General features: G+C 42.1%; 1 protein-coding gene across 1 annotated transcript in view; it reads left to right on the forward strand.

Moving 5' to 3' along the window:
* Positions 1–14,471, forward strand: part of LOC308105816 (inactive dipeptidyl peptidase 10-like) — a gene marked incomplete at both ends in the record, with an annotated part of 317,527 nt that overhangs the window by 263,754 nt on the left and 39,302 nt on the right. The window contains 2 exon segments of the mRNA XM_080456741.1: positions 9,024–9,144; positions 14,153–14,307. Of these exon segments, the coding sequence (XP_080312867.1) occupies positions 9,024–9,144; positions 14,153–14,307 (276 nt within the window).

Consider the following 14,471-nt stretch of genomic DNA (forward strand, 5'->3'; position numbering starts at 1 on the left):
CTGAGGCAGAGCAACACACTCTGAGGCAGAGCAACACACTCTGAGGCAGAGCACCACACTCTGAGGCAGAGCAACACACTCTGAGGCAGAGCAACACACTCTGAGGCAGAGCACCACACTCTGAGGCAGAGCACCACACTCTGAGGCAGAGCAACACACTCTGAGGCAGAGCAACACACTCTGAGGCAGAGCACCACACTCTGAGGCAGAGCACCACACTCTGAGGCAGAGCACCACACTCTGAGGCAGAGCACCACACTCTGAGGCAGAGCACCACACTCTGAGGCAGAGCAACACACTCTGAGGCAGAGCACCACACTCTGAGGCAGAGCACCACACTCTGAGGCAGAGCACCACACTCTGAGGCAGAGCACCACACTCTGAGGCAGAGCACCACACTCTGAGGCAGAGCACCACACTCTGAGGCAGAGCAACACACTCTGAGGCAGAGCACCACACTCTGAGGCAGAGCAACACACTCTGAGGCAGAGCAACACACTCTGAGGCAGAGCACCACACTCTGAGGCAGAGCAACACACTCTGAGGCAGAGCACCACACTCTGAGGCAGAGCACCACACTCTGAGGCAGAGCAACACACTCTGAGGCAGAGCACCACACTCTGAGGCAGAGCAACACACTCTGAGGCAGAGCACCACACTCTGAGGCAGAGCAACACACTCTGAGGCAGAGCACCACACTCTGAGGCAGAGCACCACACTCTGAGGCAGAGCACCACACTCTGAGGCAGAGCAACACACTCTGAGGCAGAGCACCACTCCCTCCACTCCTCTCCGACGTTATCGCCGAGTTTGAAGTCGGTCGGTCCCGCGGATATGCGCTTCTGCATAACCAGATCTCCATATATGGGGGGCGGCAGTGGCTCAGGGGTAGATCGGCCGGATGGGAACCGTGAGGTTCCCAGTTGGATCCCGGGCTCCCCCCAGAGTTAGTGTGGAAGTATCCTTGAGCAAGACACTGAACCCCTAATTGCTCCCGATGAGCAGGTTGGTGCCTTGCATGGTTTCCTCCTCCATCGGTGTGTGAATGTGTGTGTGAATGTGTGTGTGTGAATGTGTGTGTGTGAATGTGTGTGTGAATGTGTGTGTGAATGGGTGAATGTAATGCACAATCTATGTAAAGCACTTTGGATAAAAGCGCTATATAAATGCACCATTTATCAGATATGCCATACACACGAATAAGTGCATTTCCAGAGTGAAGTTCAACATTTTAAGCTTCTCTTGAAACAGTATTTGTCTCAAAGTGACAGTCAGTCCAGAGGGACGGTGTGTGAGGCTATAGCTGTAGGAGCCACTGCTCTGCCTTTGTGGAATAGATGTTATTTTAAAGGAAAGAGAGAGTAAACTGCTCTGAGACGCCACTGCGCTCATATCCTCTTTCACTTTCACTTTCCTTCAGCTTCCATCACAATGGACCTACAGTACAGTACCTACAGTGCTGCCTGTCGTTTCCATGGCAGCAAGACGTACCAATTCAAACCGGCCTGGGGGGGAGAGGGGAGGGGGGGGGGGGGGGTATCTGGGTGGCAGAGGCAATATTTCACAAAGGGAGTGGCCTTAAAAAAGGCATTTAAGAAATTGCAAAAATAGCAGATTTACAAGCTCACAATGTGTCGGTATGGGGGGAGGGTTTAAAACCAAGCTCAATCCTTTGTGTTGAAATACTACAATGTCCATCCTTAACTCTTTAACTGCCAGAGTTAAAACATAAATGGTAAATGGTGCATTGATATAGCACTTTTATCCAAAGTGCTTTACATTGATTGTGCCATTAACCCATTCACACACACATTCACACACATTCACACACAGATGGAGGAGGAAACCATGCAAGGCACCAACCTGCTCATCGGGAGCAATTAGGGGTTCAGCGTCTTGCTCAAGGACACTTCCACACTAACTCTGGGGGAGCGCCCCAGCCCGGGATCGAACTGGGAACTTGCGGTTTCCAGTTCAAATCTACCCGGCCACTCTACCCCTGAGCCACTGCCGCCATGGTCATGGTCAAGGCCATGGTCTATAGCTGCCCTTGCCAGCGATTCCGAGCGTTTTCTCTAACCTTTGAAAAATCATAGAATATTTTTCTTCACAAAGATCCACCCGCAGATCGCTTTAAAAGACGTAGGAGTGCCCCGCTATGAGCTTGTAGATCTGCTATTTTTTTTACATCTTGAAAATGTGTGCCAATCTTTGAATATATAGATTTTTTTAAAGGGAACATTTTTAACTCAAACAACATATTTTGAGATGGGGGTCCGCGGCCAAATACATATAATTTTGGGGGTCCTTGAATCATTTTTTTGTTTGAGAACCACTGATATATAGCAACAGACGTTTTTTTTCCAAAAAAAAACTGTTAGGATTTAGAAGACATTTGTAGAATCCCCCCCAGAAGCAAAGATCTATTCAAAGATTTGCACAAATGTTCATGATAAAAAAATAAATAGCAGATCTACAAGCCGCACTATGAGCTTGCAGATCTGCTATTTTTGAATAGCCAAAGAAATCGTAAAATGACACGTTCCAGGTCTTAAAGGGTTAATGAACCATTTGTGAGAGCACAATGTGGAATCCATGCCATAGCTCTCTGTTCTTCTTCATTCTGGGCGTTCCACAAGGGTGGAGAGGACATTGCTTTCTTTTAAGGTCTTTAATTAAGACCTGAAGCCAATTCTACAAATGTCTTCTAAATCCTAACGTGTTCTAAATCCTAATGTTTTGTTCCAGGGACCCCCCCCCCCCAGAAGCAAAGAATGGAGTTAAAAATGTTTGCTTTAAAGTAGTAGAAGGCTACTCCCAAAAAAAAAACAATTTTTAGCAGCCTCTACTGGTCACTACCGTCACTGCATGTCTATAGTGGAAGCCTTCATTACCCAGAATTCCATTTGTTTTCACCGGAAGCGTTTCAAAAAGCGTTATTTTAATTGTTTTATACTATCTGTGGATCGTTTCTCTTAGCCAGTCGAGCTTTAGTTACCGTGAGCTGTGTTTTCTTTTGCTATTATTTTTCCATCTTCAAATCCTATAATGTCTAAAAAACAGCGTGAGATTCCTTTTTGTTATTAGCGCGGTAGTTCCTGGCCAAACAGGAAACCGGGGGGGTAGTTCCTGGCCAAACAGGAAACCGGTGCATTTCCGTTTCCGTTTTCCGGCCTGATGACGTCATTTTCGCGGGAAAGAAGCCCCTGTCCACTTTCAATAGAAAATATGTTTATAAAAGGCTTTCACAACACCCATTCATGGAATGGGTGTTGTGAAACATTTGCCACTCACAAAATATATAACATGTAACTTTAAAAGTTACCTAGTATTACTTTAAACAATGTGTATTCAAAGATTTTTGCACACATTTTCACGATAAAAATAAATAAATAGCAGATCTACAAGCTCATAGCGCGGCAGATCTGCTATTTTTTATATAGCCAAAGTGTAAAATCATGTTTTTTTAGCTCAAATGAAAAAGTGACACAGATGCGTTCCAGGTCTTAATGGATTAAAGACCCTTTCACCTTTTGTAGAATGGAAGTACTTTGCTGGTTGGTGTGTATTTATGTATTGTATTGTCTTGTCTTGAATTGTATGCATTGACCCGAGCAAAAACGATGTTCCCTCGTGGATCAAAAACGATGTCCCCTCGTGGATAATAAAGACATCTATTCTATTCTATTCTCAGTGCAGAGAGCTGTGTGTTCCGGTTCATACTGGATACTGGAATAAACGCTATTTTTTCTCTAAATCTTCTCTATCTTTCTTGCCCTCTGGGGGTGATTAGACCTTTGATCGTTTAACCCAGACAAATCACGGAGTGTGAGCCGCGGCGGACCATGAGCGCCGGACCAAACGGCCTTTGGTCACGGATCTTTATGTGAAACCTCCTTAACCCATCAATGCCGGGAACGCATCTGTGTGTCATTTTTTGATTCCTTTGGGCTATTCAAAAATAGAAGATCTACAAGCTCATAGCGTGGCACCGAGTGCCGCGCTATGAGCTTGTAGATCTGCTATTTTTTGAAAAATCGTGAAAATATGTGCAAATCTATGAAAGCGGACATTTTTAACTCAAATCTTTACTTCTGGGGGATTCTACAAATGTATTTCTTTTTTTTTAAACGTATGTTGCTATAATATCAGTGGTTCTCAAACTTTTTCATGTCAAGGACCCCCAAAATGATATGTGGCCGTGGACCCCCATCTCAAAATGTTTTGTAATAGGGGCCCCCAGAACAAATATATATATATTCAAATATTTTAAAAAAAAAGTGCTTGTACATGACACAGATGCGTTCCCGGTCTTAAGGGGTTAAGACCTCTGGCTCTTAGGGTTAGCATAAGAAGGCTCTGGCTAAGCTGTTTCCGTCGAGAAGAAGAGCGTCAGGCATTTCTGTGGATCAGGGGTCGAGTCCACAGAGAACGCCCGTTGGCAGAACGCCTGAGTTGGCAGTGCCAGTCTGTCTTCGTTGCATTGCTATTGTTAAAGGCACGCTCCGGGATGCCCCGGTGTGTGTTTTCTTTTGCTGCAGCGCCCCCTGCAGGCACTTCAACCTAGAAAACACCAGTGGTGGAAAAAAAGTACTCAAATGTTTTACTTGAGTAAAAGTACTGCAATGTAGAAATACTCTGTTACAAGTAAAATGTACTTGAGTAAAAGTACAAAAGTATTGGTACCAAAATGTGCTTAAAGTACCAAAAGTAGAAAGTACTCATTACGCAGAATGTCCCATTTCGCAAGTTTTCAAATACATGTATACAATGTTTAAAAATATTTTGAAAATAGCAGATCTACAAGCTCACAATGCGTCGCATTGTGAGCTTGTAGATCGGCTATTCTCAAATGGCCAAAATGTATATAGGGCTGAAGTTATTAATGTATGTTTTGTAATAATAATCAAAAGTAACTAGTAACTAAAGTGTTCAAATAATCGTACTGGAGTAAAAGTACAATATTATCGTCTGAGAGTAAAATTACTGAAAATATAAAAGACTCCAGTAAAGTAAAAATTCCTTAAATTTGTAATTAAGTACAGCACTTGAGTAAATGTACTTAGTTACTTTCCACCACTGGAAAACGCTTCCATCTTTTTGGAGAGGAGCGCTGCTCTCCTGATCTTCCTGTGTCTGACAACCTGGCGATTTAACCTACGACCCGACAACCATGAGAGAAGTCCATGTTTAAAGCTGTTTGTGCTGATGAACGTGGAGGACAAGACGTTGTAGATCTGCTATTTTTGGAAAGATCGTGAAAATGTGTGCAAATATTTGTTGTATATATATATATCTATATATATCTATATATATATATATATATATATATATATATATATAGATAGGGGTGCACATAACTGTAAATATATATATATATATATATATATATATATATATATATATATATATATATAGGGGTGCACATAACTGGTGCGCATGCGTCGTCAAAATGCATGCTGCGCGGCACATCAGACGTTGGGAAGCGATTTCCCGTACCAACAGCTGGGACCGCTGGGACAGGAATTGACTTCCTGAAGCCACAGTCACACAATCACGCTAAAGCACGAGTCGGCCCCATACACAGCCATTAGGCGGAGGGGTAAGGGACGCATGCTGCACGTGATTGTGTGAGTGTGGCCTCGAATCCTGACACACAGTCAGTCGCGCGACTCGCACGCAGCACGCTGCTGGCTGTGTTACAGGCACTCGTCACCGATGATGAACGCACCGTGTCCTTTTTGCCACCGCATCCTTTTTTCTCGCGCATCCCACCATCCCAAAAAAGTATGTGCACCCTTGTATATATGTGGCATCACAAGGGGACAGGTGGTAGATGGGTGCTATATTCCTGCACCCAAAATGGCCGTTGTAGAAAGAACTGCAACTCCCAGGGTGCATCAGCACACAGACAGGTGCAGGTGTTTGAGGCATAGATATAGAAACCTAGATACCTCATTCGCCTCTGCAGTTCGTTGGAGCAACTCGTATCGCGGCCGCCATTTTCGTGTAGGCAAAGGGACACTCAAAGTGACTACTGGCCAATCACAGCGCTCACAGCGCGTTGACTACTGGCCAATCACAGTGCGTCTTTTCTAAGACTTGTCAGAATCTAGTTGTCCCGCCCCCACCTGCCTCTGATTGGCCTACCGAATGCCCCCTTCTGTGACACACGCAAACGGAAGCTTGCCTACAGCTTTCCTACGCTAAAATGGCACCCGAGATACCAATGCCTCAGAGCCGAAGGAGGCGTCTACCTTTATATGTCTATGGTTTGAGGCACCTAATTGAGGCAGAGCTGAAACGCTACAAGCACTAGCAGAACGCTTATAACATTGTAGAGGTTTTTTATATAATTCAGCTAATTATATATTGTTGTCCCATCTGAAAATGTTTTGTGCCAGAGTAATTTCTTTCCTCTGCAAACATTTTAGCTCTCTTATGCCACCTACTGTCCACCTACTGTATTACAGCGCAAGACACACCTCCTAGGCATAGCCACACCCCCAACCTTTCACAACCTAGGGTTAGGTGAGTCCTGGTAGGTACCTTTCAGAGACTGGGGCGTATAGAGACACACGGGGACTACAAATTTCACGCCCACTTTTGAGACAGCGCCGCTACTCGAGGTCCGTTAGAACGATGAACAGCAGCTGCCAATGCATTCCCTATGAGAGGATATGAAAGTTAGCCTACTTTTAACATTATCCTGCATTAACTGAAGACGATATTGATTTAAATAAAAATATGTTTCCAAATGTATGGAGTGTCTTTGTCAACATATCTTCTTGTTTTCTTAATACTTGATGTGTTTCACATTTAATTTGCCACTTTAACGAGTTACCCATAATGTTAACACAGCAGAGGGTAGACAGCAGACGGGCATTTCAGTGACATCACTGTCTTTACGAGTGCCGAGCGCCGACCAGTGGCCTACCCACTGTAGAGGCAGGAGAGGCGGTCGCCTGCCCAACTAAGATCTCGCCTCCCCTAAACAAAAACAAAAAAAAACGAAAATGTGTCAATGCGTGCTTAATGTCCTCAAAGTCACGCATCCAACAAGCTTTGAACTGAGCAGATTGGACCTTCTGTTCCAGAGATAATGACCAAAACCTATTGAAAACGGCCACTTTCGCCAGTTTTCTGGGTATTGAAAACCTCAAGGGATGCGTCCGTGACGTATATACCATGCGATCACTTAAACTCTAGATCTCCGATGCTAGCGATTTTGACATACTGATGGAGTATATTATAGTATATTGTGGGTAGTATATCGAGATGAAAGATATGGGACATTAAAAAGGACAAATTAAACAAATGGCACAGATTATTAGAACACAACAAAAATCGCTACAGCCTCAGTAGTTAACCAGTGAAATGACGGTATTTTACAATGCCTCTCATAGAGATTGCATTGAGAGCTGCAGTTCATCGTTCTAACGGACCCCGAGTGTCAAAAGTGGGCGTGGATTTGTAGGCCTTCCGCTTCCGGCCGTGTGTCTCTATAGGTCAGCAGGTAACCACTGTACATGGGAGAGCAAACACACACAGCAAGCAGGACAGAGAGGAGCTGGATGGAAGGAACTGGACTCTATGGGGACAAGACTGTGTTTATGTTAAGTAGTAGTGTGGACGGACATAGTTTTGGACTGGATCATTATTCTCCCTTTGGGACGATTTGTTATTTTGCTAATTGCCTAATGTTGGCCTATTCCTGAGTTATTTATTAAACCTCATTTTGCTTTCACCCTGGATTTTGCCTGTTTGTACTCCACTGCCTCACACTATGCCACTCCATACCTCTCATGACATTACAATATATATATAGAATGTTTGCTTCTGGGGGGTCCCTGGAACAACATATTTTGAGATGGGGGGGGGGGGGGGGGGGGTCCGCGGCTAAATACCATATACTAATTCTGGGGGTCCTTGACATAAAAAGGTTTGAGAACCACTGATATTATGGCAACATAAGTATTTTCAAAAAACTGTTAGGATTTAGAGGACACTTGTAGAATCCCCCAGAAGCAAAGATTTGAGTTACAAATATATACTGCTCAAGAAATGTAGGGAACACTTTGATCCCTTAATTATTTTGAGCAGTGTATATATATATATATTCAAAGACATTTGCAAAAAGAAAACACAATTTTAAAACAAATAGCAAGCTCAAGCTCATAGCGCGGCACTTGGTGCCGCGCTATGAGCTTGTAGATCTTCTATTTTTGAACAGCCCAAATATTTTTTTAAATGACACGCATGCATTCCTGGTCTAAAAGGGTTAATGGAATGAATGAAGCCACGCTCAAACCCTTCATATAAAATCCTACCATTGGATGTACTGTATGTACTAATGTATGTTTATGAAATGGATCCTTTAGGATCTGTTTTATGGACCTTTTTCTCTTATTTTATTAACATAGACATAGGTATTAGTTCTTTACAGGCTAACTATAGGATCATCTCTCCTGTTTTGATCCGTGTGACGTAGAACCCAAAACATTATTTTCCACCCTGTTACCTGGCTTTATGACGAGGTGACGTGTCAACAATGTCATCTGAACACATTCATTGCCAAGTATTAATGAATTCATTCGTCCGCATTTTACCTTATTTTGAGGATCCACATAATTATTCTTTTCAACGCCGACGCAAACAAACGATGCCTCGGTGAAAAGACGAGTCTCTCTTCTTTCCACCGAAAAACAAAAACATTGTAACCGCGATCGTCCGTTCTGTAGTTATCGGCAGTTGAATATACTGTAGCTCATTTTCACCAAAAACACAATCTGGGAAAAATAAATCTGAGATAAATTTATTTTTATAAATGTGATAACATTGTAGTGGACGGGGTGTAAATGTTTTAGATAACGTCATTTTCGGGTGGATCCTTCTCTGGAAGTCAAGGCATCATTCATTTGGCGAAGAGCAAAGAGCGCCCTCTAGCTCAAATGGCGTAATATTGAGTCATTGGCGGTCAATGTGTTAAATTGTAATCTGTGTGTGTGTGTGTCTCTCCACAGATCTACATCTTTGAGAACAACATCTATTACCAGTCGGACGTGAAGAGCAACGCTCTCAGACTCACCTCCTCGGGGAAAGAAGGCGTCATTTTTAACGGGATCGCAGACTGGCTCTACGAAGGTAAACGATTGTCTGCTACCAGTGGTGTAAAGTAACTAAGTACATGTTCTCAAGTGCTGTACTTAAGAACAATTTTGAGATTTGTTATACTTTACTGCAGTATTTCCAATGTTCAGTACTTTTACTTCTACTCCACTACTACATCTCAGAGGCAAATATTGTACCTTTAATCCACTACAATTATTTGAAAACTTTAGTAACTAGTTACTTTGTAGATTTGTATTATTATTACAAAAGATACATTAACCACTTCAGCCCTATATAAATTTTGGCCATTTGAAAATATCAGATCTATAAGCTCACAATGTGTCGCGATGCGACACATTGTGAGCTTGTAGATCTGATATATATATAATAACGTTATATTATGGATGTTATAGCAGACAGAATAACGTTATATGATGGATGTATAGAGCACTGAAGTCCTGACGTCACTGCCGCTGGTTTGTGGCTTTACTTTTTGTGTTGATATCCCCATAGGGTAATCTTAGATCACGTCATATAAGAACTGTGTTCCAAAAATAAACACACCACCCCTTCATATGGATATGAAGCATCGACTGAAGGTGTAAATGTACACATTTACCCAAAGAGTAACACAATAAATGCTAGAAATGAGTCAAACAACTCAAAGACTACATTTCCCATGAACGCAGCTGCTGTAGGGACAGTTTCAGACCCGGAAGTAGTAGTTCTTAAGACTTTTAAGGCAGAATTAACTCCAGAAACAGGCTGTGTCAAATATGAATGAATATCCTAAACGATGCAGAGCCACCCCGCTGACAGAAATGCCAGGGTGGTGTGTTTATGTTTGGAACACAGTTCTTATATGACGTGATCTAAGATTCCCCAATGGGGATTTCAACACAAAAAATAAAGCCACGAACCAGCGGAACAGCGCCCTCTAGCGCCAGTGACGTCAGACTTCGGTGCTCAGTAGCAGACAGAATAACCCCTCTCCATCATACTGTAGGAAAAGCTATTTCCACTCTAGAAACTAGACAATAGAGACTCTTAAGGCCTTTGCAGACAGGGTGCGATTGTTCGCACGGAAAAAACGGACTATCATTTTTTAAATGAACTCATGGTTTTCAATGACCTCATGCACACCGGCTCCAAATTTACCGTGCGGCGATGCAATGCGGCGATGCGTTTTTTTTCCAATCGAACCCAGTTCGATTCGTGCGTCTTTTTGCATGCGGTAAAAACTGATTGAGTAATCGCACCCTGTCTGCAAAGGCCTTAAATGTCCTCCGCTGGGATTAATTAAACATTTGCTTTATCGTAATCTAATCTAAACTTATTGGAACCGAGGAACGCGCCTATGAACGAGACACTATTTACAGTAAGACGTTTTAGCTTTAAATAGAGATATTTTGAATGCGGTATATATATATAGCCACGTTGTGTCAGTTAATTTAAAAGCTGTCTGGCTATGATTGATACGGTCTCTCTTCAGTGCAAAGTGCTGACATAATGTCTGTCTCATTCATGTAAAAGTAGCTCTTTCCAGAAATAAATCACCCAACCACAAGAACTGGCTGATAAGGGAAAATGTATTAGACATAAAATTAAAATAAAAACCTCTGCATAATCCATTAAGACCAGGATTGCATCCGTGTCATATTCGATTTCTTTGGCTATTAAAAAATAGCAGATATACAAGCTCATAGTGCGGCACCGAGTGCCGCACTATGAGCTTGTAGATCTGCTATTTTTTTGAAAAATCATGAAAATGTGTGCAAATCTTTGAATACATATATTTTTAAAGCAAACATTTTGTAACTCAAATCTTTGCTTCTGGTTGATTCTACAAATGTCTAGTAAATCAGTTTTATGAGAAAACATATGTTGCTATAATCAGTGGTTCTCAAACTTTTTCCATGTCAAGGACCACCCAAAATGATATGTATTTGGCCGCGGACCCCCATCTCAAAATATGTTGTTCCAGGGACCCACCTAGAAGCAAAGATTTGAGTTAAAAATGTTCGCTTTCAAAAAAAAAAAAAAAAAAAAAAAACAGATCTACAAGCTCGTAGCGCGGCGAGCTTGTAGATCTTCTATTTTTGAATAGCCAAAGAAATGCGGATGCGTTCCCGGTCTTAATGAATTAAAGAAATCCGTAATGCTTGCCCTAGCACAAATGTTTCCCCACTGAATATGTCATAATTGTGTGTATATATTTATTATATAAAGTCTATACTTAAAGCACTGCAAACACACTGGTTGATTTAGTTGCCACAACATTGTCAGATGGAGTTAACGTCTCACTAGTTGGAATACTTTGATAAATAATTCATCCCAGCGCTGCTGTTCTTCTTTACACACAGTTAAGTAGCTGAAGAAAATGTAAATATTGAATTAGTTGCAGTTTCATCCCAGAAAGTGATAATATATGAATCCGGTTACAGTGGCAGATTTGGACAGGAAACAATAATTAGATTTGGGCGAGGACTTTTTCTTCTTTTTTTTGTCACGTCATGCATGTCTGGATAAAACAAGATTATGTAAATCTGATGAACGAATTTCTGCAAGCGACCACAATAACTCTCCTATCGATTTAGCCCTTTAAGACTGGGAACACATCTGTGTCATTTTAAGATTTGTTTGGCGATTAAAAAATAGCAGATCTACAAGCTCATAGCGCGGCACCGAGTGCCGCACTATGAACTTGTAGATCTGCTTTTTTTAATTTTTATAGTGAACATTTGTGCAAATCTTTGAATATATATATTCTTAAAGCGAACATTTTCAACTCTGTTGCAACTTCTGGGGGTCCCTGGAACAAAATATTATGAGATGGGGGGGTCCACGGCCAAGTATCTTTTTTAAATAAACTGTTAGGATTTAGAAGACATTTGTAGAATCCCCAGCAGCAAAGATTTGAGTTACAAATGTCCGCTTAAAAATATATAAATTAAAAGATTTGCACATATTGTCCCGTTTCTTTTTCAAAAATAGCAGATCTACAAGCTCATGGCGCGGCACTGATGCGTTCCCGGTCTTAATGCGTTAACTTGTTTTTCTTAATACTTAATTGGATTTGCAGAGAAGTGCCGACATTCAGTATTCTATACTGAACGTCTCTGCTGTTTTCCTCAACACTGTGTTAATGTTTGTGTCCAATTATTCTGTAAGCTTACTGTTAGATGTAGCTCTTTACCCCCGTCTGCAGTGGTGGACAGTAACTAAGTACATTTACTTGAGTACTGTACTTAAAGGTCGGGTAAGGGATATTCTTCAGTTAAACTAAGTGTTAAATAGCTCTATATCCTGATAGTACTCATCGCTATAGAGTGGTTGTTCAGTAACAGGAGTCTCCATGTCTCTCCAGCTCTTTAACACATTGATTGCCAAGATCGCATTGATGCGTTCTTTCATTTTTGGGGGAAAATTCCACAAGGGGTGACCTAACACAGATTTGGAATGATCGATCGTCATTCAGAGAAGTAGAATGTGGATGTGACGTTGTTCCAAAAAAACAGGAAGTCATCCGCTTCCTGTTTGGGATTTTCAGAAAAACAGCTGTAACTCAGTTTATTTTTTTTGCATTGAAAACCACTAGTTTTCAGCAGGCCGAAGCCCCAAAAGGGCGGATCGCGGTTGGAACGTTGTTGTTCCTATGGATACACAGATCCCTCCGCTAACCCACGGGGTTGTTTGTGTTTTTGGGACACAATGTCGGTTCCACGGCGTTTCAAATATCATGGGATTGAGGTAATTATACACTGGCAAGGGGATAGAAAACTATGTTTAATATCTTGGCCATCAATGTGTTAATAAACAGAAAATGCATTTTCAGGTCGGGATACCAATTTTATCCAATCAGGACAGAGAATTCACACAGGATACATACAGATTAAACCAGTGGAATTGGATGTGATGACACAAAGAAATGAGCTGACACACAATTGCACTTAGTTGGAAAGCTGATACTCTCTCCTGATAGGCTGGAATTTTCTCACCAACTTGGATTTTTATTTTCTGTTTAATAAAGAGCTGGAGAGACGGGGAGACTCCTGTTACTGAACAAACACTCTATAGTAATGATTACTATGAGAATATAGAGCTTTAACCTTTTAACAAACAACTTTTGAATTTTTACCTAAAAATGTCACTTACCCTACCTTTAACCCATTAAGACCGGGAACGCATCTGTGTGTCATTTTTAGATTTATTTGGCTATTTTATTTAAAAATCTTGAACATTTAAGCAAATATTTGAATACATATTTATAAAGGGAAAATGTTTTACTTCTGGGGGGTCCCTGTTACAAAATATTTTGAGATGGGGGTCCGCGGCCAAATGCATATTATTATGTATTATGTAACATTATGTTTTTCCAAAAACTGCTATGAGCTTGTATATCTGCTATCTTTTAATAGCCAAATAAATCTAAAATGACACAGATGCCTTCCCGGTCTTAATGGATTAAGTACAGTTTTGGAGCAAAAATACTCCAAAACTGTTGGGCAGAAATGTCAATTTGACCCCAAAACAGTGACAATAACCTCGCGTCACCAGTCTTTCCACCTCGGAGGAAAGCCTGGTCTGCGTTACTAAAGACCCATATGATCCGGTCTAGGCCACGCCTACTGAAAAAAATAATAAATCCTCTTTCCGGATTTTCGCGATCCGGTTTTGCGGAGCCGCTTTGTTTTGGTTCCCCAAATCCCTATTTAAATGGAATAGAATTTCCCCGTGGGATAATACGGATAATACAGACGCTAAATAGTCTCCGGAAAGTACACTCACATTTATATGTAAAAAATAAGCTAAACTACGCTGCATCAAGGATTTTATTAGGACGGACCTATTTTGGGGTGAGTCCGGGTGACCTCTTTCCGGATTGTCACGATCCGGTCGGCTGATGACGCGGATGACGCGCCCGGTGACGTAGGGCTACTTCCGCTCCCGACCGGATCATATACCCGAAAAGGAATGCTGCTCAGGCTACTTAGTCACTGATGCTATGAGGCTAACGTGGTTAGCGTTGTGTTGGGAACAGAGGAGATCCTTCAGAAGCACGTGGCTCACTGGTGGTCGCCTGACGGAGAGAGGCTGGCCTTCCTGGTGCTCAACGACACTCTGGTGCCCAACATGGCCTTACCACGCTTCACCGGCAGCACCTACCCCAAAGGAAAGCAGTACCCCTACCCCAAGGTACTGTACCCTACTCTATGTACCATCACTACCCCAAGGTACTGTACCCTATACTCTATGTACCATCACTACCCCAAGGTACTGTACCCAACTCTATGTACCATCACTACCCCAAGGTACTGTACCCTATACTCTATGTACCATCACTACCCCAAGGTACTGTA

The sequence above is a fragment of the Gymnoscopelus braueri genome (genome assembly GCF_963280865.1).
Source record: "Gymnoscopelus braueri genome assembly, chromosome: 18".
Classification (NCBI taxonomy): Eukaryota; Metazoa; Chordata; class Actinopteri; order Myctophiformes; family Myctophidae; genus Gymnoscopelus; species Gymnoscopelus braueri.